Genomic DNA, 23,309 nt, shown 5'->3' with positions numbered 1-23,309 from the left:
ACAATCCAGACAATGCCGCAGGCCTCCTGGAAGTCGGCCTGGGGCACCTTGGCTGCTTTCCCTCCCTAGAGGCTTGGCAAGGAAGAAACGATATAAAAGCGGCCGCCAGGTGGCTCCAGACACTAATGTCAGCGAGATGGATCCAGATTCCAGGCCAGCAAGGGTGTCCCACAGCCCACCCAGAGGGCCAATCACATCCCCATCCCAGCCTTCCCCCCATCCCCCTCGGGATGGGCACTAGCCACAGGGCTCATGACTGGTGAGCGCTGCTGTGGTGATGCAAGCCTCTCCCGATTGGGAATGACTGGGCGCAAGTGTGGCAGACACCACAGGGCCAGGATGAGCAGGAGCAGCAGGCAGTGTTGGACTGCCGGTTTCAGCCCAATCCCCGCAGGCCACGCCGAGGGACCCCACTGGTGCATGAATACTTGCACCAGGCCTCTAGTTTTATATAATTTTGATATCATGAAATATTATTCTTGACTTTTTCAACCATTTTAAAATGTAACAATCATTCTTAGGTCACAGGTTAGCCATCTTGATGTGGCCAGCGATTGCCAACCCCAGACCCAAAGTAAAATATTAAAATGTAACTTATTAGAAGTATTAGTCAGAGGGGAGGAATTTTGTAAGTGTTACTAACTCAAGAAGATTTAGGTATGTGGGATGCTAGCAGAGCCATTAAAACCAGGATATTTTAAAGAACGTGGCACCAAAAAAGCCCTAAGCCCTCTCTTGGCACCTCAGGCAGACACAGGATTCAGTGTGGGGTGAGCCACTTCCATGACCCCGAGTGGCATACTGATGCACTAGAAGATCTTCACTTTGCCAGAAATATCCTGACGAGAGACAAGAAAAGTGGATCTTTAGATCATGATTCCAGAGGTGGGGGCGGCCCCTGACACCCTAGTCTTAGCAAGCTTCGGCTGAAAATTGACCCCACATACACTGGAGGTCCAGCAGGTGTCCCGAGATGACCTGGGCTTCTGGAACCCTGCTTCTGCAGGAAGGTTCAGGGCTCCCCGCCCTTCCTGAGAGCTGCCTCTTTCCTTACACTCAACTTCCGGAAGTTTCTCAAACCTGGCTCAGCAGAAAGATACAGGGGGGCCCCGGGCAGGGTTTCATGTGAAGATGCAAGTACCTCATGCTACTTGGGTCTGCATCCAGGGCTTCCGACTGTCTGTCCTTGTGCCCCTGGCCTCACTATAGATGGAGACTGTAGATGTGGCCTGTCTGGGTGTTTGGCTCTAAGTTTCTTTTCTGCTCAGAACCATGATGGCCCCTCCCCTCCCCTCACTTCACCCCCATGTGGTTTCCTCTGGGTGATTTCTGTTTCTCTCTTGCTGGGTGAGGCTGTTCTTCCTGGTTGGTGTCCTGGGGCCAGAAGAGGTCTGAAGAAACATGGATGGGGCAACTCTGAGCCCAGCCCTGGGCTCTCAAAACCCACCCTGTGCTTTGCCTTCCTCCTCCCCCACCTCCTGTCAGCATTGCAGCTCAAGGCTTGGTCCAAAGAGTCCAGGTTTCACGAGACTGAGGAACACAGAACAGTGAGTGTCCTGAACATCCCATCCTCCCATCCCTGCCCCCTTCACACTCCTGCCTGCCCCCAGATCAGACCCAGCAACTCAGTAACTTGAACTCTTCCAGTGACTCCCAGCCCACTCTGGACTCCTCCTCCCTATGCCTTTTCCTGCCTCTCCCCTTCAAATCCCTTCTCCCAACATCATCTGTTGGCAGATGCCCTGGGGTTTACAAAAGTGGGTTCTGAATGCTGAATAGGAGTTTTCCAGGTGACCATAATGACCCAAGTAGAAGTGTTGCATTGGGAGATGGTAGGAACCGAGGATGACTGCTCTTCTCTGCCTGCCTGATTCCTTCACCACCCATTCCCTCCCCAGTGAGCTACCCAAAGCTCTTCCGATTACGATTCCGGCTGAGGGCAAGAGACAAATGCAGTGCAGCAGACCAGGTTGATGTAGCAAAGATGGCTGAAGGAGTCCAGAAGAGGCTGGCCTGGAATTTGGAGTTCATGAGCAAGGAGCAGCTGAGGGAGTTCCTGCTGCGGCTGCCTGATAAGGATCTCTGCAAACACTCTCCTGGGGCTACCCCAGCTCAACCAGAGGAGGTGGGTGGCATGGAGGTGGCCTCATGCCTGGTGGCTCAATACGGGGAGCAGCAGGCCTGGGACCTGGCCCAGCAGACCTGGGAGCAGATGGGCCTGAGCCAGCTGTGTGTCGCAGCCCGGAAAGAGTCAGCTATGAAGTCAGGTGAGTAGACAAAACTCCCTCTGCCTGCGGTTTATCTCCTTCCCACCCACACCCTGCTGCACCTCCCACCAAACCTTACCCAGGACAGTGACAGGGAACTGCCTTGTCAAAGGGGGAATCCAGACTCAGACTAGACTGCAGCTAAGAGGCTTCTGGGGGAAGAATGCCAAGTGCATTCCCAGCAGCCCATGGGTCCTCACGGCACCTGGGAGGGAGCACTCAGAGGGCCAGAGAGACCAGAGGCTGACTCTCAAGAGGCACCAGCAGGAGGATGTGGGTTTCACACCCACCTCCCAAGAGGCCACTTGCCTGGTTTGTGCTATAAGCACAGAATGGAGTCGGGGAGAAGCAATTTCGAGTCCTGGCACGACCACATTGAGCAAGTCGCCTCACTGCTCTCTGCATCTTCTCTCCATCTATAAAATGAGAGGGTAGGAGCCTGCCCCCTGGACTGTAGGAGGGTAAAGAGGTAATCCATGTTAGACACCTTCCAGAGTCCGCTTCCTAGTAAGTGCTCAATGAACTGTTCTGTTGCTACTGTTGCTGCCCCACCGATGTTATTACTACTAACAGCTGTGGGTGGCAGAGGCTCTCAGCCTCATATGAGGGGACTTGAGGCACAGAGAGGAATCATGACATATGTGGGGAGGTAGAGGCAGAACCAGAGACGCAAAGTTCCTGGAGCCCAGATCGGGACAGTTGCCCAGCAGTGTCAGGGCACCATTCTCCAATGAGAGGGTGGCGCAGGCTGCAGTGGGCTCACTGGTTCCTCCTGACCTCTCCTAGATAAGACCAGTCTCTTGTTTTCTGGTGCTGTTGATGATGGCGACAAGAACAGCACCAGGTGTTAGAGCAGAGGGGTCAGACCAGACCTTGGTATTAGCGTTCTGACTAGGGAAGAATTCAGAGCCAAGACTCAAACTGTAAGAGAACTTTTACTGAGAAAATCACAGAGGTATCAGAAATGGATGGTAGAAGAAAGGGGTTCAAGAAACACCTTACAGCAGCAAAAGAAGGGCCCTTGGAGCTTGGGAGTGAGGAAAGTAAAGGTAATAGTAATGGGGGATGGGAGGGAAGGGGTGCAGAAAGGCCTGGGCTTGCACCCAGGAGGGAGAGCGCACTGGGTTCTCCATCCTAAAAGCTTTTAAGAGGAGATCCCAGGGAGGATCTCAATAGAATATTCATCAGCTTTCCAAGTGGGTCCTTTCAGGGTTGTGGTCTGATATAATAGTTGCTAATCCTACTCTCATTGGTTTCCTTCCTTTTACACTGAACATTTTTCCATCCCTTCCCTTTAGTTTATGTGTGTCCTTAAAGCCAAAGTGAGTCTCTTGCAGGCAGCATAGAGTCAGGTCTTGGGTTTTATTGTTGGTTTGCTTTTACTTTTTATCCATTCAGCCACCCTATGTTTTGTGATTGGAGAATTTAATTTAAAGTAATTTAAAGTAATTATTTATAGTGAAGTATTTAAAGTAATTATTGATAGTGAAGAATTTGTCAATTATTTTTATGTGCTTTCTTTATTTCTTTCCTCCTCTCTTGGTGTTTTCCTGTGTGGTCTGATTATTTCCTTTTCTTTTTTTTCCATTTTAATCCTCAACCAAGGATATGTTTTTATTGATTTTGAGAGAGGGAGAGAGAGAGAGCTGGGGGAGAGAGAGAAATGTCTACCTGTTGCCTCCCCTACATACCCAGACAGGGGATCGAACCAGCAAATTTCTGGTGCATGGAAAGACACTCCAACCAAGTGAGCCATGTGGCCAGGGCTTGATGGTTTTCTATAGTGGTGTGCTTTGATTCCTTTTGCTGTATGTTTTGTATATAAGCTATAGGTTTTTGCTTTGTGCATAGCATGACACTTACATAAAATATCTTATGCTTAGTAGTCTATTTTAAGCTTATAACAATTTAATTTCAACAAAACCTCTTTTACTCCCCCATATTTTTGTTCTTGCTATCACAATTTACATTTTTATATTTTGTATCCATTTCCAAATTGTTTTAACTAGAGTTATTTTTAATACTTTTTTCTTTTTTTTTCCTCTTGGAGTTTCACTCATTAAATTTATGATTTCAATATAATAAAAAATGTTGTGACTGAAAAAGAAAACACACAAGTAGTAAATGTGTTAAACTCCTCCCTTCAGGCCCTGAACATTCAGTAAATGCTCAGTCATTGCTGTCCCATCGTTGAGTCAGAGTTTACCTAAGATAAATCACACACAGTTTTGTCATACTACTGTTTATTACAATAGCCAGGAGACTCAGCATGCAGGTTTAGGAGGTGTCAAGACCCCTTCTTTTACTGTAGGAATGTACCATCTCAAGACTGTTGTTGAAAAGATAAAGAAGTAAAAATGTAAAGAAAACAGAATGCAATTTCTTCATAAACTTTCTATGCCTCTTATTACCAATCACATATTCATTGTAAATCCTGAAAAACTTCCCTGTAAAAAAAAAATTATGCGTGTGTGTGTGTATAAAATGTGTGTGCATATAATGTGTGTATAGTGTGTGTGTGTATAATGTGTGTATAATATGTGTATAGTGTCCATGTATGTGTGTGTATAATGTGTGTGTGCATGCGTCTGTGTGTGTGTGTGTGTGTGTGTGTGTGTGTGTGTGTGTGTGTGTGTAAAGGGCACCAAAAAGGGCTGCTGGGACCAGGGACCTTCACCTTGGAGGGCACCTAGGTCACTTCACCAAGGGCAGCTTCAGTGCATCCCCACTGAGCCCACTGTCTTCACTGAGGGGCGCTGACAGCATAACAGTTTGGAGAGTCTTCGGGTGTTTCTAATTGAGAAGAATAAACTGGACAAACTTGCCTTCTTCCATCTTTCATTCTCTAAAACTGACCGCAGTAGGGAGGGGCGGCCTTAAACCCTGGAATGAGGGGCTGGGATGGCAAAGGGGAGGCATTTGGAAATAAAGAACTTGGACAGAAACATCAACCAGGCAAAGGACCCCAGTAGGGGAGGAGCCACTGGACAGAACAGGGGCTGCAGGAGAGCAGGTGACCCACCATGCCTTGGAGCCACCAGCTCAGCGCTGGGGAACTAAGTGTGGCACCAAGGCCTGGAGGTGACAGGGCCCTGGGAGGACATCACTGAAGCGCTCCGATGATGTACAGCTTCTCCCCATGCCCGCGGTGAGGATGGGGCCTTTTTGTAGTGTCCATCGTGGGAAACTGCCACTGCCTGATGCAGTAGACTTTCTTCACAAGCTGTACCTTGTAATGTTCATTCTTTCCCGATGCTTTGAGAGACACATGACAAGTCACTGGGCAAGGATTCGCTGTCCCCAGTGAGGATGTCACCCTCCAGCACCCCTCATTGAGGGTGCACCTGGCCTGGTGGTGTGTTATTGCCATAGCACCACTCTCTGTCTGCAAAGCACCCGCTGCCCCTACCCCGGGTAGCTGATGTATGGGGCATGCAATGTGGACAGGGCAGGCCCATGGCTGAGCACCACCTTGTAGTTGGGGGGAAGAAGGGGACCAAGGCCTGACTGCCTCCAGGTGTTTTTGCATTTCCACCTCTCCTGGTCATTCCCAGGCTTCTCGATGACCTTCAGTCTCTCCCTTCTCGAACTTGAGCTTCTCGGTGGCCAAGCTGAAAAGGTAAACTTTATGGCCCACATGCAGGACACAGGGGATGAGCCCTTCAGCAAGCTGAGTAAGTTTGGAACTTGGTGGCCAGCTTGCCTACCTCCTCAGGATGTTGTTGAAAGGGAACAGGTCCAACTGCCCGTTGTAGCTGCCACATCACCAGCCATTGCTGCATGTCTCCATGGCAGTGACACATGACCCCTTTACCAGAAACAGTTCACCTAACCTCTCAGTCATGTAGGCAAACTTGACAAAATCCGGGATGTTGAGGTCATAGATAGGGTTGGCAACTCGACCCTTGGCAGGGTACTCAGCATCGGTGCTGGGTATCAGGGACAAGTCCCACATGCTGGTCTTCCTCTTGGTATTGCCAAGGCCCAGTGTATTCTTCAGGTTCTTCATGAGGGAGCCCTTCTTCGGGCCACCCTTCCTCTCCATGTAGATGGACAGCACCATGGCCTGTCCTGTTGGCCACCTCCTCACCCGCCACCACATCTTGGAGTCATTCAGTAGCCACATGTGCTGATTCATTTTGATGTTAATTAAGTTTCTGGTCCTATTGAGCAATTTAGCCCCCCCCCTCACACTCACACACACACACACACACACACACACACACACCCTTCGCTATAACAGTGACTTCTTCTGTCATTTTTCACGGAGTCCTTCTTGGGGCTCAGTTAGCAGGGATGACTGACAAAACACAACTCCACAAAAGGTGAATTTTTTAACTGATTACACCTCTGAAGTTACAAAGCTGCAGGTGTTCCCCAAATTCTCAAACCCCACTCATATATCAGCAGAGAACTGTGAGCTGGGAAATCATTTGTAGAAAGGAGCATATAAACTCTGAACTGTTTGCACACATGTTCTCACATGGTCCCTTAAGCTGTTACAAAGCTAAAAGTTAAAATAAAATGCCTGATCATCAATCAATGACCCACTGCATACCCCAAAGACCTTCCAACGTCATCATACTATCCTGCACCAGTGTCTCCATGCCCCACCTCACCAGCTCCCAGGATTTGCTTCAGTCTGACAACCCCAAGCCCACCCTCCCACAGCCAATACTTTTGTCTTTTCATCACTCTACTAGAATTATTTACACACCATCATTACTGTATAGCATATTCTGAATTTGATTATATATTTACCCTTACCAGTAAGATATATACATTCATATATTTTCATGTTACCAATTAACACCCTTTATTTCAGCTTGGAGAACTCCTTTCTACATTTCTTGTGAGTCCGTTCTAGTGGTAATGAACTCCCTCCACTTATGTTTATCTAGGAATACCTTTATAGCTCTTTCATTTCTGAACCTTTGCTCATTCTTAGCTGACAGCTATTCTTTCTCTCAGCACTTTGAATATATCATCTACTCTATCTGAACAGTGATGTTTCTGCTGAAATTTGTTCATAGCTTTGTGGGAATCACCTTGTCTGAGATCAGTCATCCTCTTGCTCCTTTCATATTCTCTTTGTCTTTCATTTTGACAATTTCTATATAATGTAATAAATGAAGTCCTTTTAAAGTTGAATCTCTACCAGGACCTAAGAGTTTCATGAACATGGATGTACATCTCTTCACATACCTTGCATTTTATATAATTTTCATGTCACTAAATATAATTCTTCTTTGACTTTTTCAACCATTTAACAATGTAACAACCATTCTTAGGTCACAGGTGTACAACAGTTGAACACTTAGATTTGGCCAGAATTTTGCCAACCCCTGGTCAAAAGCATAATGCTAAAATGTATATTGTTAGACGTATTGGTGGTAAGGGTAGAATTTTGAAAGTTTTACTAAATCAAGAGCATTTAGATATGTGGAATGCTAGCAGATCTATTAAAACCAGGATATTTTGGAGAACATGGCACCAAAAAGGCCTAAGTCCTCTCTTGGCACATCAGACAGACATAGGATTCAGAGTGGGGTGGGCCATAACCATGATGCAGAGTGGCCATTTTGATGCATTAGAAGATCTGCACTTTGCCAGAAATGTTCTCATGAGAGACAATAAAAGTGGATCTTCGGATCATGATTCCAGAGAAGGGAGAGGGCCCCTAATACCCTAGTCTCACCAAGCTACAGGTGAAAATCAGCCCCACGTACTCTGGAGGTCCAGCAGGTTTCCCAAGATGAACTGGGCTTCAGGACCCCAGGTGGGTCACTTGCATCATCTCAAACATTCATCTACGAAGAAAGATGAGTCACTCAAAATATTCTGAAGGGAAGAAGAGAAAAGGATTTAACAGTGATTCCACTTGGAATCTGACAAAGATATGACCTTGAGGTTCCTCCCAGGGGCACAGTCCCTGACATATGCTCAGCTCCTCACAGTTCATAAACCACTTTTTCCTCTGTCCAGGTGGTTTCCCCCAGAAGCTGACGTTGGAGAGCAGGTGGCTTATTCAAGAACTGGTTCCCTGGAACCACCATTAGGAGAGAGAAGTGGGAAGGGAAGTAGGGAAACCAATGAAACCTGCATTCTGGGGCAACTGAGGTTCAATGAACTAGGGATCTTCAGGAGACAGTACTATCTTTCCTGGGGGTCAGGGTACTGCCATCTATCACTGGTTGAGAGCTCTCTCTGGAGCTTTAGTTCCCCAGGGCTTCTGGCCTGTCACACCCAATGCCTGAGAGAGAGCCCTCAGACAGAAAACCACAGGTGCAAGTAGAAGAATATCCTTGCCATGTGGTTAAATGGGTGGGTGCAGAGGAGGAACTCTCAGGAACCAATCATATCTGCTTCACCATCTATTATATCCTCCACTCGACCATAACTACTTACAATTTATGAATGAAAAAACTGACGCTCAGTGGGGCTAATAGCTCAGGTCATGGAATTAATGAGAGCAGACAGTTGTGTCTGTTTGTTCACTCTTTATTCCCAGCCTCTAGATAAGTGCCTCGCAGTGTAAGCCCTAGATTAGATATTTGCAGAAGGAAGAAACATCACCCTATGAGAATGATTTGGTCAAGTCAAAACTTAAGGTGGAGAGCAACCGAAGGACTTGTATGCATGCATATAAGCATAACCAATGGACATAAGACACTGGGGGGTAGGGGAGGCCGGGGGAATGTCAAGGGGCGGAGGGGAAAGAAGGAGACATATGTAATACTATTTGTAATACTTTAAGCAATAAAACAAAATAAAAAATAAAATTATGTATACATATACAATCCTATTTTTATAAAGCAAATCAATAATTCAAAAAAAAATTTAAGCGGGATCTTCTCCTCAGGACCCTGTTTTCTCCACTGGCCTGGCAAGAATGTACCATATCAGCAGCCAGCACAGTGTGTAGCTTCAAGTGGGTTCAGAAAACAATTGTGGAATAAGTGGAGAAACAATTTAACAAATGTTCCGTCTTTCTCTCCTTTCTGTAGGAATCAAAGAAAAATACCAGAACCAAAGGCAAGAGAGTTCCTACCCCACACAGTCATGGAGAAATGAGTATTTGCACCAAAAATTCACACAACTGCTACTTCTACACAGATCTCAGCCCAGAGGCTATGACTCCCTGCTCAGGAGAAGAAGGTATCATGAGGTGGTAGATGAACAAGGACATTGGATGGAGATTGGAGACTTATTTGGCCCAGGCGTGAGTACCCAGGAGGAGCCTCCCACTGTCGTGGTGCATGGAGTTGCTGGAATCGGGAAGTCAGCCCTGGCTAGGCACGTGAGGGGAGCCTGGGAGGAAGGCTGGCTGTTCAGGGTCCGCTTCAAGCATGTCTTCTACTTCAACTGCAGAGAGCTGGCCCAGTCTGAGACAGTGAGTCTCGCTGAGCTCATCACAAAAGACTGGGCTGCTCCTGATGCTCCCATTGGGCAGATCCTATCTCAGCCAGAGAAGTTACTCTTCATTCTTGATAACTTAGATGAACCAAGATGGGACTTGAAGGAGCAGAGTTCTGAGCTCTGTCCACACTGGAGCCAGCAGCAGCAGGTGCACACACTGCTGGGCAGTTTGCTGAAGAAAACCTTACTTCCCACGGCTTCCCTGCTGATCACAGCTCGGATCACAGCTCTGGGAAAACTCATTCCTTCTTTAAAGCATCCTCGCTGGGTGGAGGTCCTGGGATTCTCCGAGTCGGCCAGGAAGGATTATTTCTACAAGTATTTCACAGATGAGAGCGAAGCGATTAGACCCTTTACCTTGGTTGATTCCAACCCGGCTCTCTTCACCATGTGTCTCATGCCCTTGGTGTCCTGGCTGGTCTGCACTTGCCTGAAGCAGCAGATGGAGCAGGAGCAACCACTCTCACTGACCTCCCAGACGACCACAGCCCTCTGTCTCCACTACTTTTTCCATGTTCTCCAGGCTCAGTCCCTTGGGACTAAGTTGAGAGGCTTCTGCTCTCTGGCTGCTGAAGGCACCTGTCAAGGAAAGACTCTGTTCAGCCCCGAGGACTTCAGGGAACACGGGTTAGATGGGGCCAACATCTCCACTCTCTTAAACATGGGTGTTCTTCAAGAGCACCCCACCCCTCGGAGCTACAGCTTCATTCACCGGTGCTTCCAGGAGTTCTTTGCAGCAATGTCCTATGCTTTAGGCGATAGAGTGTTGAAAAGTAGTCGCTTTAGAAACATCAAAATTACAACAGACTTGACAGATGTATATGACAGGCATGACCTATTTGGGGAACCAACCACATGTTTCCTGTTTGGTCTTTTGAGTGATCAGGGGATGAGAGAGATGGAGAGCATCTTCAAATGCAGCCTGTCACAGGAGACGCATTCCTATCTGCTGCAGTTGGCCCAGAAGGAAGTTGACTGCAAGCATCCTAACCTAGAGCCATATTGTTGGCACTTGCTCCACTGTTTTTATGAGACTCAAGACAAAAGGTTTCTGACAGAAACGATGTCCAAATTCTATGGAATGAGGATATGTGTCCAAACTCACATGGAGCTCCTGGTGTCCACGTTCTGCTTTAAATTCTGCCATCTCATGGATACGCTTCAACTGAATGACGGTGGAAAGAAAAAACTAGCTCAAAGGCCTTCAGGTGTAGTTCTGTGAGTATTCCCCCTCCCCTCTCTCCAGCTCCTCTGTTGGTACCACCGCCCTAGGCACTGGGGCACTCCCACTATGCCTGGCCCCAGTGGCTTTAGGACTGAGATCACCAGTAACATTTTTCCTCAATAATTTTTTAAAATATATTTTGATTGCTTTCAGAGCGGAAGGGACCTTCATTATAAAGTGAGGTATATATCCTCTAGTCTTATTTTTATGCACATTTCTAAAGCAAAACTGAGGCATACTGTACCTTTTATTTTATAGTCAGCTTTCTTTCTTTATTTTTATGTCAAGACTTTCTTCTGTGTTATAAAAGTAGCCTGATACAACAACATTTTGAACAACCATACCGTTTCCCATAGGGAAGCTGCCACAAATATCCAACCAGTCCTCTATTCTCAGATACTTAATTTATTTCTAGTTGTTGTGGTTATAAAGGTAAGCTGGTCCTTAAAGGACCAGGGGGCAGGTGTTGCAAGTGGTGGTGGCCTTCAGAAGTGTCCTGAGCAGGCAGAGAGGCGGAGGCCAGAGGAGAGCAAGAGGACTCAGAGGCACCAAGACAAAGTAAGAGAGTTTGCAATAGATGGTGACACATAGAGTCTGGAAAGACTCCCATGGGAAAGTCAGAGGCTGCAGCTGCTGTGGGCAGGGAGATTGTAAAGGCATTGAGTCAGCCAGGCAAGGCAGGGAGAATAGCGAAGAGGATACTGGAAACAACAAGTCTGTGAAGAAATGATGACAACTGGCCCCCGGCTGTGGGAGGGAGAGGAGGACCAATACAAGAGAGTAAGGATGAGTAGGTCTAAGGTAGTTGGTTTGTAATTAAGCACTGTGCGTCTTGTTAATAAATTTTTAAGCTTTTCTTTTAGCCTCTCTGATTAAAGTTGACTAATGTTTCAACAAAACAAAGTGTTTAAAAATGTATTATTCAAATTTCCTAAAACTACATAAATGTTTACAAAACACATAAACTTTCAAATGATACGTGTTTCGGTACCTTTGCAGCATGGTGTGTCTTAGAGCTGTTAAAGCTAAAACTGCACTAAGATTTTAGGGATTCTCGGTAACACCTCTGCCTCCTCACAAAGCCCTCCGAGGCAGTTCCTCTTCTCCCCTCCCTGCAGCAGGGAGACTGACTGAGGCACTGACAAGTGGAATTGCCACGCAAAAGGATGGCTCCAGAGCCTCTTCTCACCTCGGAACAGCTCTGCAGACATGAAGGGAAAGATGAATGGAGTGGGGGACATATTGGGTGCTCTTTTCTGGCAAGAAAATAGAGATGGCAGTTTGCACCTTGAAATAGAATTTGAGTCATTGAGCCATTAGAGTGGATAAAGTCACTTCGATAGTGTGTGGAATGTAGAATTTAAATTGGTGGAAATGATACAAGGCAGTTTACCCTAAAACTCCCAGAAAAAGGCCCATCATCTTCTCCCCACATCCTGTAAATGTTCTCTCCTGAGACATTCCCCTTTGACATCTCTCTCCTGGAGACACTCTCTGTGCTCTTGCTATCCTGGGAAGGGGATAGGGTCCCACACAAGCCAATCTGGACAGCAGCATATGTAGTCATAATCAACAATCCCATCACAAAATCATCTTAAGCCACCTCTCCCAATTTCTGTTACCTCCTCTTACCTCTTCCTTTCCTTTCTGGAAATTGGGACTTCACAGTATCTGTGCCAGAGGAAGAAAGGCAGGTCTGCACTGATGAGAGGAAGACTGTCTGCATCCCCAGGCTCTGTGCTGGGCACTGCAGATAAAAAAAAGATGAACATATATGCTCTTTCCCACAAGAATTTCCCACACTCTGGCAGAAACAGGCCCACCAAAGGAGTACAGCAGTGTAGAATGGCAAGGGCTGTGCCATGAGAAACCACACGGAAGGGGGCAATTAGCCCAGGGTGGTGGGAATAGAGGGGCAGTTCCAGAGACTGATCACCCCTGGCAATAGCCCTGCTCATTGCAGCCTGGCACGCAGAGGGGCCAAACCCCATGGTGTTGGGCACAGTGTGCACATAAGTCCCCACACACACCAGTCACATCTACCCTGTCCCTCTCTCTCCCTCAGGTACAGCTGGGGCCCGTTTACAGATTCCTGGTGGCAGATGTTCTTCTCTATTTTCAAAGTCCCTGGACGCCTGCGGGAGCTGGACCTGAGTGGGAACTCTCTGAGCTGCTCTGCAGTACAGAGTCTTTGTGACGCCCTGAAAAGCCCTCACTGCCACCTGGAAACCTTGACGTGAGTCTGGCCTGGGTTCTGATCTGAAACAGGGATGGACAGGAAACCCAAGGTAGAAGTTGGATGGGTGTGTGGTCTTTGTATTCAACAAATATTCATTGAGCCCCTTTCTGACCATGGCTATTGCAGTAAGCAAACACAGATAGGATTCTGTTTTCACAGAGTTTGCAAGTGACTGACATTAACCACACAAACAAATGTGTCTTAGGATACATTTGGCCTGCAGTGGAAAACAACCTGAATAAAGTGAATATTGAAGGACATGTGAAGAATACAGAGGGTTTACCTAGGTGAAGCAGGAGGGCAGAAAGGTCAAAGGCCCTGTGGCAGGAGGGAGGATGGGCTGTCATGGGATTGAAAGCAGACAAGTGAGGCTGGAGGATGGAGAGCAAAGGAGCCACAGGAGGAGGCTACAGAGATCAGGAAGCCAGACTGTCTCTGCAAGGCCTGTTGGAATCTGGGTTGGTTGTTTTTTTCTAATGCAATGTGATTATAATCAAAAGATTCATATGATCAGTAGAAGCAGACTGCCATATAAAATCCAGAATGGAGGACAGCAACAAGAGAGGTTGGAAAACCAGTTCATAGGAAAGTTTCAGTTGTTCCTGTAAAGATGGTGACAGCTTGGGCCAAGGGAAATTAACAAAGTTTCTGCAAGAAATGGTGGTGTCTTAGACTACTGTGTTGGCCATGAAAATGGAAAGAAGTGAATGGATGTAAGAGATCTGAAGAAAAGTAAAATCAACCAGACTGAGTAATGAATTGGATTTATGAGGAAAGGAAGATGGAGATATAGAAGATGATCTTAGGTTCAGGACAGAGATATGCATAGGAGAGTGGCACCTTCATTGAGATGGAAATACTGAAAGAAGTCTGGGAGGGGATGGGATGTCATGGGTGTGATTTTGTGCATGTGTCAAGTTCCTTTGAGGTACCAAGGGGAGATGTCCAACAAGAATCAAATAAAGCTGTAAACAAAAATAAGATGCCCCATAGAACAAAACTCAACAAATTTAAAAGAATTACAATCATACAAATTATCTTATCTGAACATAATAAAATGAAATTGAAAATCATAACAGATGGAAATTTAGGAAATTCAAAAATATATTGAAATGAAACAACATACTCCTAAATAAACAATGGGTGGAAAAAGAAATCACTAGGGAAATTTAAAAGTATTTTGACCCAGGCCAGTGGGGCTCAGGGTTTGAGCACTGAGCCAAAAATCCAGAGATTATGATCCCTGGTCAGGGCACATGCCGAGGTGGTGGGTTCAATCCCCAGTAGTGGGTGTGCGGGAGGCAACCAATCAATGATTCTCTCTCATCACTGATGCTCTCTCTCACTCTCCCTTCCTCTCTGAAATAAATAATATATTTTTTTAAATTTATGAAAATAAATAAATAAACAAATAAATAAATAAAAGTATTTTGAGCCCTAGCTGGTTTGTCTCATTAGATAGAGCATTGGCCTGCGGACAGAAGGGTCCCAGATTTGATCCTGGTCAAGGGCACATGCCCGGGTTGCTGGCTCGATCCCCAGTAGGGGGCGTGAAGGAAGCAGCCTATCAATGTTTCTCTCTCGTCATTGATGTTTCTATCTCGTTCCCTCTTCCTTCTTCTCTGAAATTAATAAAAAAAAAATTTTTTTAAGTATTTGAGATGAATGAAAACAAAAGCCCAGCATACCAAATCTTATTTGATGCAGCTAAATCAGTGCTGACAGAGAAATGTATAGATATTAATGCCTAGATTTAAAACAGAAATGGGGATACAACTGCACATTCATTGGAATCGCCAAAATCGAGAATACTGACAACACCACATACTGACAAGGTTGTGGAGCAAAAGGAACCCTCATACATTGCTGGTAGAAATACAAAATAATATGGCCACATTGCGGATTCCTACAAAATGAAACACACCCTTACTATATGATACAGCAATCATGCTCCTTGGTGTTTACCCAAAGGAGTTGAAAACCTATATCCATACAAAAACCTACACACCAATATTTAAAGCAACTTTATTTATAATTGCCCAAACTGGAAAACAATCAAGATGGCTGTCAGTAGGCGAGCAAATAAATAATTGTGGTACATCCATACAATGGAATATTACTCAGTGTGCAAAAATGAGCCATAAAGCTATGAAAATACATGGGGGAACTATAAATTCTTATTACTAGGTATAAAAAAACACAACCTGAAAAGCTACATGCTGTATAATCACAACAATGTAAAAGTCTTTAAAAAACAAAAATATGAAGTCAGTAAAAAAATCAGTAATTGCCAGTGGCTGGGGGCGGGGGGAGAGAAAAAAGATAGAGCGTAGCGACTATTCTGTATGACACAAGAATGGTGGATATACGTCATTTTATATTTGTCAAAAAACATAGATTATAAAGCATCAAAAGGGAACCATAATGTAAACTATGGACTTTGGGTGATCATGATGTGTCAATGTAGGTTCACTGATTGCAACAAATTCACTGCTCTGCTGCCAGGTGTTGATAATGGGGGAGGTGTGCATATGGGGGCAGGGCTATGTAGGAAATCTCTGTATTTATGCCCAAATGTTTTTGAAAACTAAAACCATTCAAACAAGACAAAAGTATATTTAAGAAAGAAAGAGGAAGTGGTTAGAGGGAGAGAAGGGGGAGAAAAAGAAGAAAGTCAAATCAATAACTTAAAGTTCCACTTTAAAAATCAAAAAGAAATAATAAAAGGAGAAAATATAACAAAAAGCAAGCTGACCCTAGCTGGTTTGGCTCAATGGATAGAACATTGACCTGTGGACTGAAGGGTCCCGGGTTTGATTCCGGTCAAGGGTTGTGGACTAGATCCCCAGTAGGGGGTGTGCAGGAGGCAGCCAATCAATGATTCTCCCTCATCGTTGATGTTTCTCTCTCTCTCTCTCCCTTCCTCTCTGAAATAAATAAAAAGTCTTTAAAAAAAAAAAAAAGGAAGCCAAAGAAAGAAAATAATATGAACTAGAGTGGGAATAAATAAAACTGAGAATACAAAAACAATACAGAAAATAATGACACCAAAAGTTAGTTCTTTGCAAAACTCAGCAAAATTGACAGACTTTTAGCTAGACTGACTACATAAAAAAAGAAACAATTCAAAATACTAATATCAGGAATGGAAGAGAGGTAATCACAATTGATCTAACAGAAAAAAATTTTAAAGAACTTTAAAGAAATATTAAGTACTATAAGCCAATAAATTAGATAACCTAAATTAAATGGACCATTTCCTGAAAAACACAACTACTGACACTGACTCAAGGAGATTTAGAAAGTCTAAATAAACCTATAACAAGTAAAGAGATTAAATTATTAAAAAAAAAAAAAATTCCTACAAAGGAAAGCCCAGGCCCAGTTGGCTTCATTGATTAAGTGTACCAAACCTTTAAAGAAGAATTAACAACAATATTCTCAAACTCTGAAAAAGAAAAATAGAAGAGGGGATAATTGCCAACTCATTCGATGACAGCAGCATTACCCTGATATCAAAATCACACAAAGACAAGCAAAGGCATCACAAGGCATTAAAAATACTACAAACTAATATCACTTATGAATACAGATATGAAAATTCTCAACAAAATACTAAAAACAAATAAAAAGGATGGTAAAGCATAACAAACAGGGACATATCCCAGGAATGCAAAGCTGGTTGAACCCAGGAAAATTGACCAATACAATACATCATTTTAGTATAATGAAGGACAAAAAGTACATGATCATCTCAATAGACATAGTATTTGACAAAGTCAATACCTTTCACATTAATAACACCTTTTCACTTAATTAGAAAAGTGGAAACTTTCTCAACCTAATGTCTCCACTCTTCCCTGTGAAGTAGAAATTCAGTTATTTACTGACAATGAGTGTGAGGTTGGTGTGTTGGAGACTTGGGGAAGTAAAGTATTGAAGTGCGAGATTTATAGAGTGGGAGATTTTCACCTTCCAGACATGGTTGAAGCCCATGTGATTCATAATTGTAGCTGCCACGCTTGTTACGCTGGTGGGAGTGAGTGTAGGGTAGTGGGACAATGGCAGAGTTTGGGTTAGCTAGAGGGATATGGTGAGAGGTAAGAGAGTAAGTCATTCAGTGATATTACCAATGACATATCATAGAATTTAAGCTAGATTCCAAGCAAAATGAAAAAAAAGGAAGGTGCTGAGAAGTTGGGAGAAAGTAGAGGGTCAAGAAATTGCTCATTGAAGAAGAGTCCTGGTAGGATAAGTTGAGCACGAGAGGTTGGTAACAAACCCAGTCCTTGGGGCCTCCTGTATCCACATGAGGCTTCTTCACCTTTCCTAAAACCCTTCTAATAAGGACCACCTGAGTCCAGGAGGAAAAGCCTTTGAAAAGGTCTCAGAAAACTTTATTCTACCTTAAACTTCACAGCAAGTGGAGAGACACCAAGCTACAATATACTGCTTACGTTGTGATAGAACTTTACAATCTAAATATCAATTCTGTATCTACTCCAAGATAGATATAGATATAGATATAGATATAGATATAGATAGATATAGATATAGATATAGATATAGATATAGATATAGATATAGATATAGATATAGATATAGATATAGATATAGATATAGATACAGATACAGATATAGATATATAGATATAGATATATGCCTTCAAAAAACCTTATGAAAATGGCAGAGCAGGGACAATGATTTCCATTTTCCAGATAGTAAGAACTGAAGCTCAGTGGAGTGAACCAACTTGCTCAAATTTAAACAGCTAGAAATGGGAGAACTGGGACTGGAACTCAGTGAGCCCACAGCCCAGCACCACCTTCAGCACTTCATCATGAAAGCCAGGATCTACTTCATGCTGACTCAGTGGGGCAGTGCAGTAAAAGAGATTTTTCACGGGAACTAATGATGGATCAGGCAGATGTGAATATTACCTCAATACAAAAGTTGATTCTATATGAAAGAACTGAAAGATTTACTGCCTTTGGATGTAGGAATATCTAAGACCTCCGAACAAATTCCTAACTAATAATTGGATTTCTCTGGAAATCAGTTGAATATGCTAGACTCAAGGATTCTGGGTGCTTTGCTTGTTATGGACATGTAAAACTGAGCATAGTTCACAGACAAAGGAGAAGGAATTGGTAAAGGAGAGGTTGGAGGTCTGAAGAGGGGATTCCAGAAAGAACAAGGTCAGAGGGGAAGCAGGAGGGTGTGGAATCAAAGGCACAGGAGAAAAGAGCCTTGGCCCTTCTGGGACAGAAGGACAAGAGAAGGGCTGCATGAAAACTGGTTTGGCTCAGTGGATAGAGCGTCAGCCTGTGGCCTGAAGGATCCTGGGTTTGATTCCAGTCAAAGGAAACCCCTTTGTAGGTAAGTAACTGCTTTTCTCTTGCTTCTCTTAAGATTTTTTGTTTGTGTTTCTATGTCAATCCTCCAGTGCCTGTGAAATTCTGGGGATATGGGGGGTTTTACTTACTGCCTGACTCAGAAGAGGTGCCCATGGGTGCTCGTGGGTGTCTGTGGAATCAACAGGTGAGGAAACTCAGGGCTATCACTGTTTGTCTCCCACAGTTTGGCCAACTGCGGCCTCACAGCAGAAGACTGCAGGGCCCTTGCCCGTGTTCTGAGCGACAACAGGCACCTGACATATCTGGATCTGAGTTTCAACGAGCTCCTGGACACTGGAGCCCGGCACCTGTTCCAGGAGCTGAGACATTCTCACTGCAAGCTGCGGCGGCTGCTGTAATTGTTCCTCTTTGACACTACTTTGAGGGGTGGGCAAAGGAGGAGAGGGAGCTGTCTAAGACCCTGGGTCAGGGAGAAGCTGAGAGCTAGGTAGGATGGGGTGATTTGGGTTAGAAGCAAGTAGACACCCTATTGTTGAAACCCACCAAAGAATCCTGTGTCAGCTACCTGGGCATTTGGTAGGGCCGATGTAGTTAACGATCAGACCTAGTGCACAAGTGGAACATTGGGTAAATAAATCATATAATGTTGATGAGGGGAGTTGCAAGATTGTTGGGAATCTCACAGTAGTGAGAAAGGGAGGTCCTCTGATCCTGAGGGGCTCCTTGGCTGCAGGAGAAAATTAAAATCTCCTGGATTACTATTAACCAGACACGTGTTTATCTTCCTTTATGTCACCAAGGACCCCCAAAAGGCCACAGGTGCTAGAGATGGAAATCAGACCTCCCTTTACCCTGAGGAGAGGGCCTTGTGAACAATGACTTCCAGCCCATGTGCTTTTCTCCCACAGGCTCGTCAGCTGTGGCCTCACATCTGCCTGCTGCCAGGACCTGGTCTCCATGCTCAGTAACAACATCATGCTGTTAGAGCTGGGCCTGCAGCAGAACGACCTGGGCGACCTCGGTGGGAGGCTGCTCTGTGATGGGCTCAGGCAGTCTAACTGCCAATTCATCTTCCTGGGGTAAGGCCCTGGGGTCATTTCTGGGCAGAGGACAGGGAAGGGGAGGGAGAGCAATGGAAAGGGGTGTGGGGCATGAATTGGACCGGGGAAGTAAAGGGGCAGCAGAATGCCTGGGCAGCCTGGGTTCCCTACCGGATCCGCCACTGACTTAGGCCATGAGACTTGGTTTCTTTATCTTTGTAACAGGACTACCATGTCCACCTCATAGATGTGATGAAATAAAATGCATCACAGCACTGGAAACAGATTTGAGAGGCTGAAATGATAATTACTAGTGAGACCACATGTTCTTAGAGAATCTTAAGTTCATTTCTCCATCCAGAACAATCCTTCCTTCCTTCCTTCCTTCCTTCCTTCCTTCCTTCCTTCCTTCCTTCCTTCCTTCCTTAATGGTCTCTTTCATTCACTCATTCATCCATTCATTCATTTCATGGCTCCCATGTGCCAAGCACTATGCCAGGCACTGAAGGGACAATAGTGAGCCACAGACACGGGTCCTGTTCCCTTAAGCTTCCACTCCAGTGACAAGGAGACAGATGTTGATAACATGTTTGTATCTCTGAGCTCCATGCAGTCTGTGAATGGAAAGTGCACTGTGTTATGAGCATGTAACAGGTGGGGGGAGGGGGGACGGAATTAGACTCAGGGGCAGGGAGGGCCTCTCTCCGGAAGTGACATCAGGCTGAGACCTGAAACAGAAAGAGGGATTGACCAGGCCCAGTCAGGGGGAGCTGTCCAGGCTGAGAATAGAGTGGGGGAGACCCCAGGACAGAAACAGGCTCAGAGCACTGGAGAACTATGTGGCTGGGGTGCAGTGACCCCCAGCCTGCATTTCCCACCCTGTCTCCTGGCCACTTCCTGTCGCCCTCCAGCCTGAAAACAAGTCCACTGCCAGTTTCTGACTGAACATTTCCCTGCAGCTCCTGGCTGGGGCCTGTCTCACACTCAGAGCTGACAGGGCTCCAAACATCCATGTCCTGACCCCTCAGTCTTGGCCGAGGCTCCAGCTGGCTCTCAGCCTTTCCTCCGCCAGTCCTCCTTCCTCAAGCCTAAATGAGCAGGAGGTGAATACTCTACATGTGGGTCCCCCCAGAGCCCACTCTGACCCTTCATAAGCAAGGGAACTCCATCCATGGGGCTACCACCACCCAGCCCCCTCCCCTCTGAGCATGTGTGGCTATCACCATCTCCTATATCCTGAAGGACCCCTCCAGAGCTGGGCCTTTGCAGTAGGTCTGCACCCATGCCCCGCTCACCCGTTACTCCTAATCCTATATAATAAAGATGTAATATGCAAATGGTTATTACCCTGTGATGCCTAACAACCAGACCAGGGATCAGCAGGAGGGTGGGGCAGCAAGCTACAAGCAGCTGAAGAAAAGCTACAGGAGGGGGCAGGGCAGCAAGCTATGAGGGGAGGGACGGGGATAGGGGGTTAGGGGAGAGAGGGGAGCTATAGGAGGGCAGGGCAGCGGGCGGAGAGCTACAGGAGGGTGTAGGCTCCTAATAGGCGGAGCAGGTCCCTCCATGTTGGAGGTGAGGACATGGAGGCCCAGAGAGGGCAGCAGCCATCCCAAATCCAACAGAAACTCCACAGCACAAGGCGTGAGAGAATGGAAACAGGGCACTCTCTCTCCAGGAAGCCTCATAGCCTCTGAGAAGGAAATCCCAGGACCAACTCCTATGTGGTCATCTGAGGCCATGGATACTGGCTCTTCTCTGGTGGATGCTGTGAAGTGCTGCCCAGTCCCCTTTAAGGAATGAAGACCCAACCCCCACCCTGGGAGTGGTGCCAGCAAGAAGAATGGCTCTGCCAACTAGGGCCATCTCACACAAGGTCACTGCCCTCCAGTGACTAGGGTAGTGGTATAAGGACCCTCCTCCCAGTATGGACAGCCCTGGAGGGTCATCCCCACATCAGAAGTCCCACAGAGCCAGCTGTGCCCCTTGGGACTGCATCACAACCCAACTTGTCCCTCTTTCTAGTCATGTTTCCTCCCTTCCTTTGCCCTTGTGTTAACCCAACTACACTCCCTAATAAACCTCCTAACTCTTCTTTCCAATTCAAAAACAAGAGGTTCCTGCAGGACCTGGAAGGTTCCATGATTCTAGGCCCTGAGGCATAGAGATTGTGTAGGGGTCCAGGATAACCAGGCTCCCTTTGTGCTTGCAGGCTGGAGCAGACTGGGCTGAGTGCAGAGGTGACAGAGATGCTGAGGCATCTGCAGCAGGAGAAGCCTCAGCTGGTCTTCAGTTATGGGTAAGAGGGGAGACACAGAACTCCCTCGAGCTGACCCAGGCCCAGGGCTGACTCCTAGAGACTGGCCCAGAGACATGGGCCAGAAGTAGGGTGGGGTGAGGTTGGAGGGAAAGACAGACAGAAGCAGGAAGAAGCCAGGAAACCACAGAAGCCAGAGTGAGGTTGTTGTTTGTGTGTTTGTTTAGTTCAAACAAGAACATGCCCCTCCTTTGCTTAAATCCTTCCAAGAAATGAGGAGTAAGAAGGTGAACAAATGAAAATTGAATGAGTGAGTTGATGGCAGTTAGAACATGGAAAGCAATGGCCACAAGGGGGAGACAAAGACAAGGAGAGAGAGAGCTTTTGCTGAAAAACCACCCTCCTTCACCCTCCACACATATCAACAACACCCATGTACACAGCCCAGCTGAGGAGAAGCCTTGGGAACAGGAGAATACGGCTCCTCCTGGGCATCTGCTGCAGCCCCGTGGCCTTTCGTGTTGGTGTATTCCGGCCTGTGACTGCAAAGTGCGCCTGTGCCTGGTTCTGACTGCTCTGCCTCACCTGGCATGGCAGGAAATGCCTCCTAGGCTTAGGAGGAGCCATTCCTCAGGGAACAAGCATTCCCCTTAGACCCACAGTGTGTTAGGCACAGGACCCTGAACACAGGCCCAACTCCCAGGAGCTTAATTCAGCAGGGACACAGGCCTAGGTTACCGCCGCCCCCTTGCCTCCCCCCCCCCGCCCCCCCTCCCCCCGCCCCCGACACACTCACACACCTGTATCATTGTGCCCAATATCAGGGTGAATACATTGATTGGCCTATTAAACCCTATCCAAACCACCTGAGCTAAGTTGTGAAAAATGCGAGGGCTTAGCTGGGCCGAGAATGGGTAGATTCCTGGCCCAGATAGAGATCTTAGCTCACTGGAGGGATAGAAGGAAGCCAGGTACCAGGAACACTGCTACTCGAAGTGTGGCCTGTGGACCAGCAGTGTCAGCAACAGCATTACCTGAGAGCTCATTAAAAATGTAAATGTCAGGCCCCACTCCAGACCTGCTGAATCAGAATCTATGGGATGAGCCCAGGAATCTGTGTTTTAACTAGGCTTCCAGGTATGGACTTTGAGAAGCATTGGACTAGAACTGAGTGAGCGGGATGAAAGGCAGAGGTGGGAATGGAGAAAAGGTTTCGGTGGAATTAGAGCAGCTGTGGGCAAACTACGGCCCATGGGCCAGATCCGGCCCGTTTGAAATGAATAAAACTAAAAAAAAAATAAGACCATACCCTTTTATGTAATGATGTTTACTTTGAATTTATATTAGTTCACACAAACACTCCATCCATGCTTTTGTTCCGGCCCTCCGGTCCAGTTTAAGAACCCATTGTGGCCCTCGAGTCAAAAAGTTTGCCCACCCCTGAATTAGAGGAACAGGGCACAAGTAGGCCTTTAGGCCATGTTAAGAACTTTGAATTCTATCCC

At 46.1% G+C, this 23,309-nt stretch overlaps 1 protein-coding gene and 1 pseudogene across 1 annotated transcript in view; one reads left to right on the top strand and one right to left on the bottom strand.

Annotated features, from left to right (window-relative positions):
- Positions 1 to 1,357: 1,357 nt before the first annotated feature.
- The window catches only part of LOC118672404 (NACHT, LRR and PYD domains-containing protein 1-like), a 41,247-nt gene continuing 19,295 nt past the window's right edge, over positions 1,358 to 23,309 (top strand). Inside the window, exons 1-7 of the mRNA XM_036342058.1 lie at positions 1,358 to 1,547; positions 1,899 to 2,267; positions 9,275 to 10,904; positions 12,977 to 13,147; positions 18,731 to 18,901; positions 19,416 to 19,586; positions 21,760 to 21,846. Of these exons, the coding sequence (XP_036197951.1) occupies position 1,547; positions 1,899 to 2,267; positions 9,275 to 10,904; positions 12,977 to 13,147; positions 18,731 to 18,901; positions 19,416 to 19,586; positions 21,760 to 21,846 (2,600 nt within the window). The 5' untranslated portion in view covers positions 1,358 to 1,546. The remainder of the gene's footprint in view (positions 1,548 to 1,898; positions 2,268 to 9,274; positions 10,905 to 12,976; positions 13,148 to 18,730; positions 18,902 to 19,415; positions 19,587 to 21,759; positions 21,847 to 23,309) is intronic.
- LOC118671345 lies at positions 5,371 to 6,847 on the bottom strand (annotated as a pseudogene).

Source organism: Myotis myotis, unplaced genomic scaffold, assembly GCF_014108235.1.
Source record: "Myotis myotis isolate mMyoMyo1 unplaced genomic scaffold, mMyoMyo1.p scaffold_m19_p_17, whole genome shotgun sequence".
Taxonomy (NCBI): domain Eukaryota; kingdom Metazoa; phylum Chordata; class Mammalia; order Chiroptera; family Vespertilionidae; genus Myotis; species Myotis myotis.
Note: the sequence above shows the minus strand (reverse complement) of the source record. Positions and strands in the feature narration are given on the sequence as shown.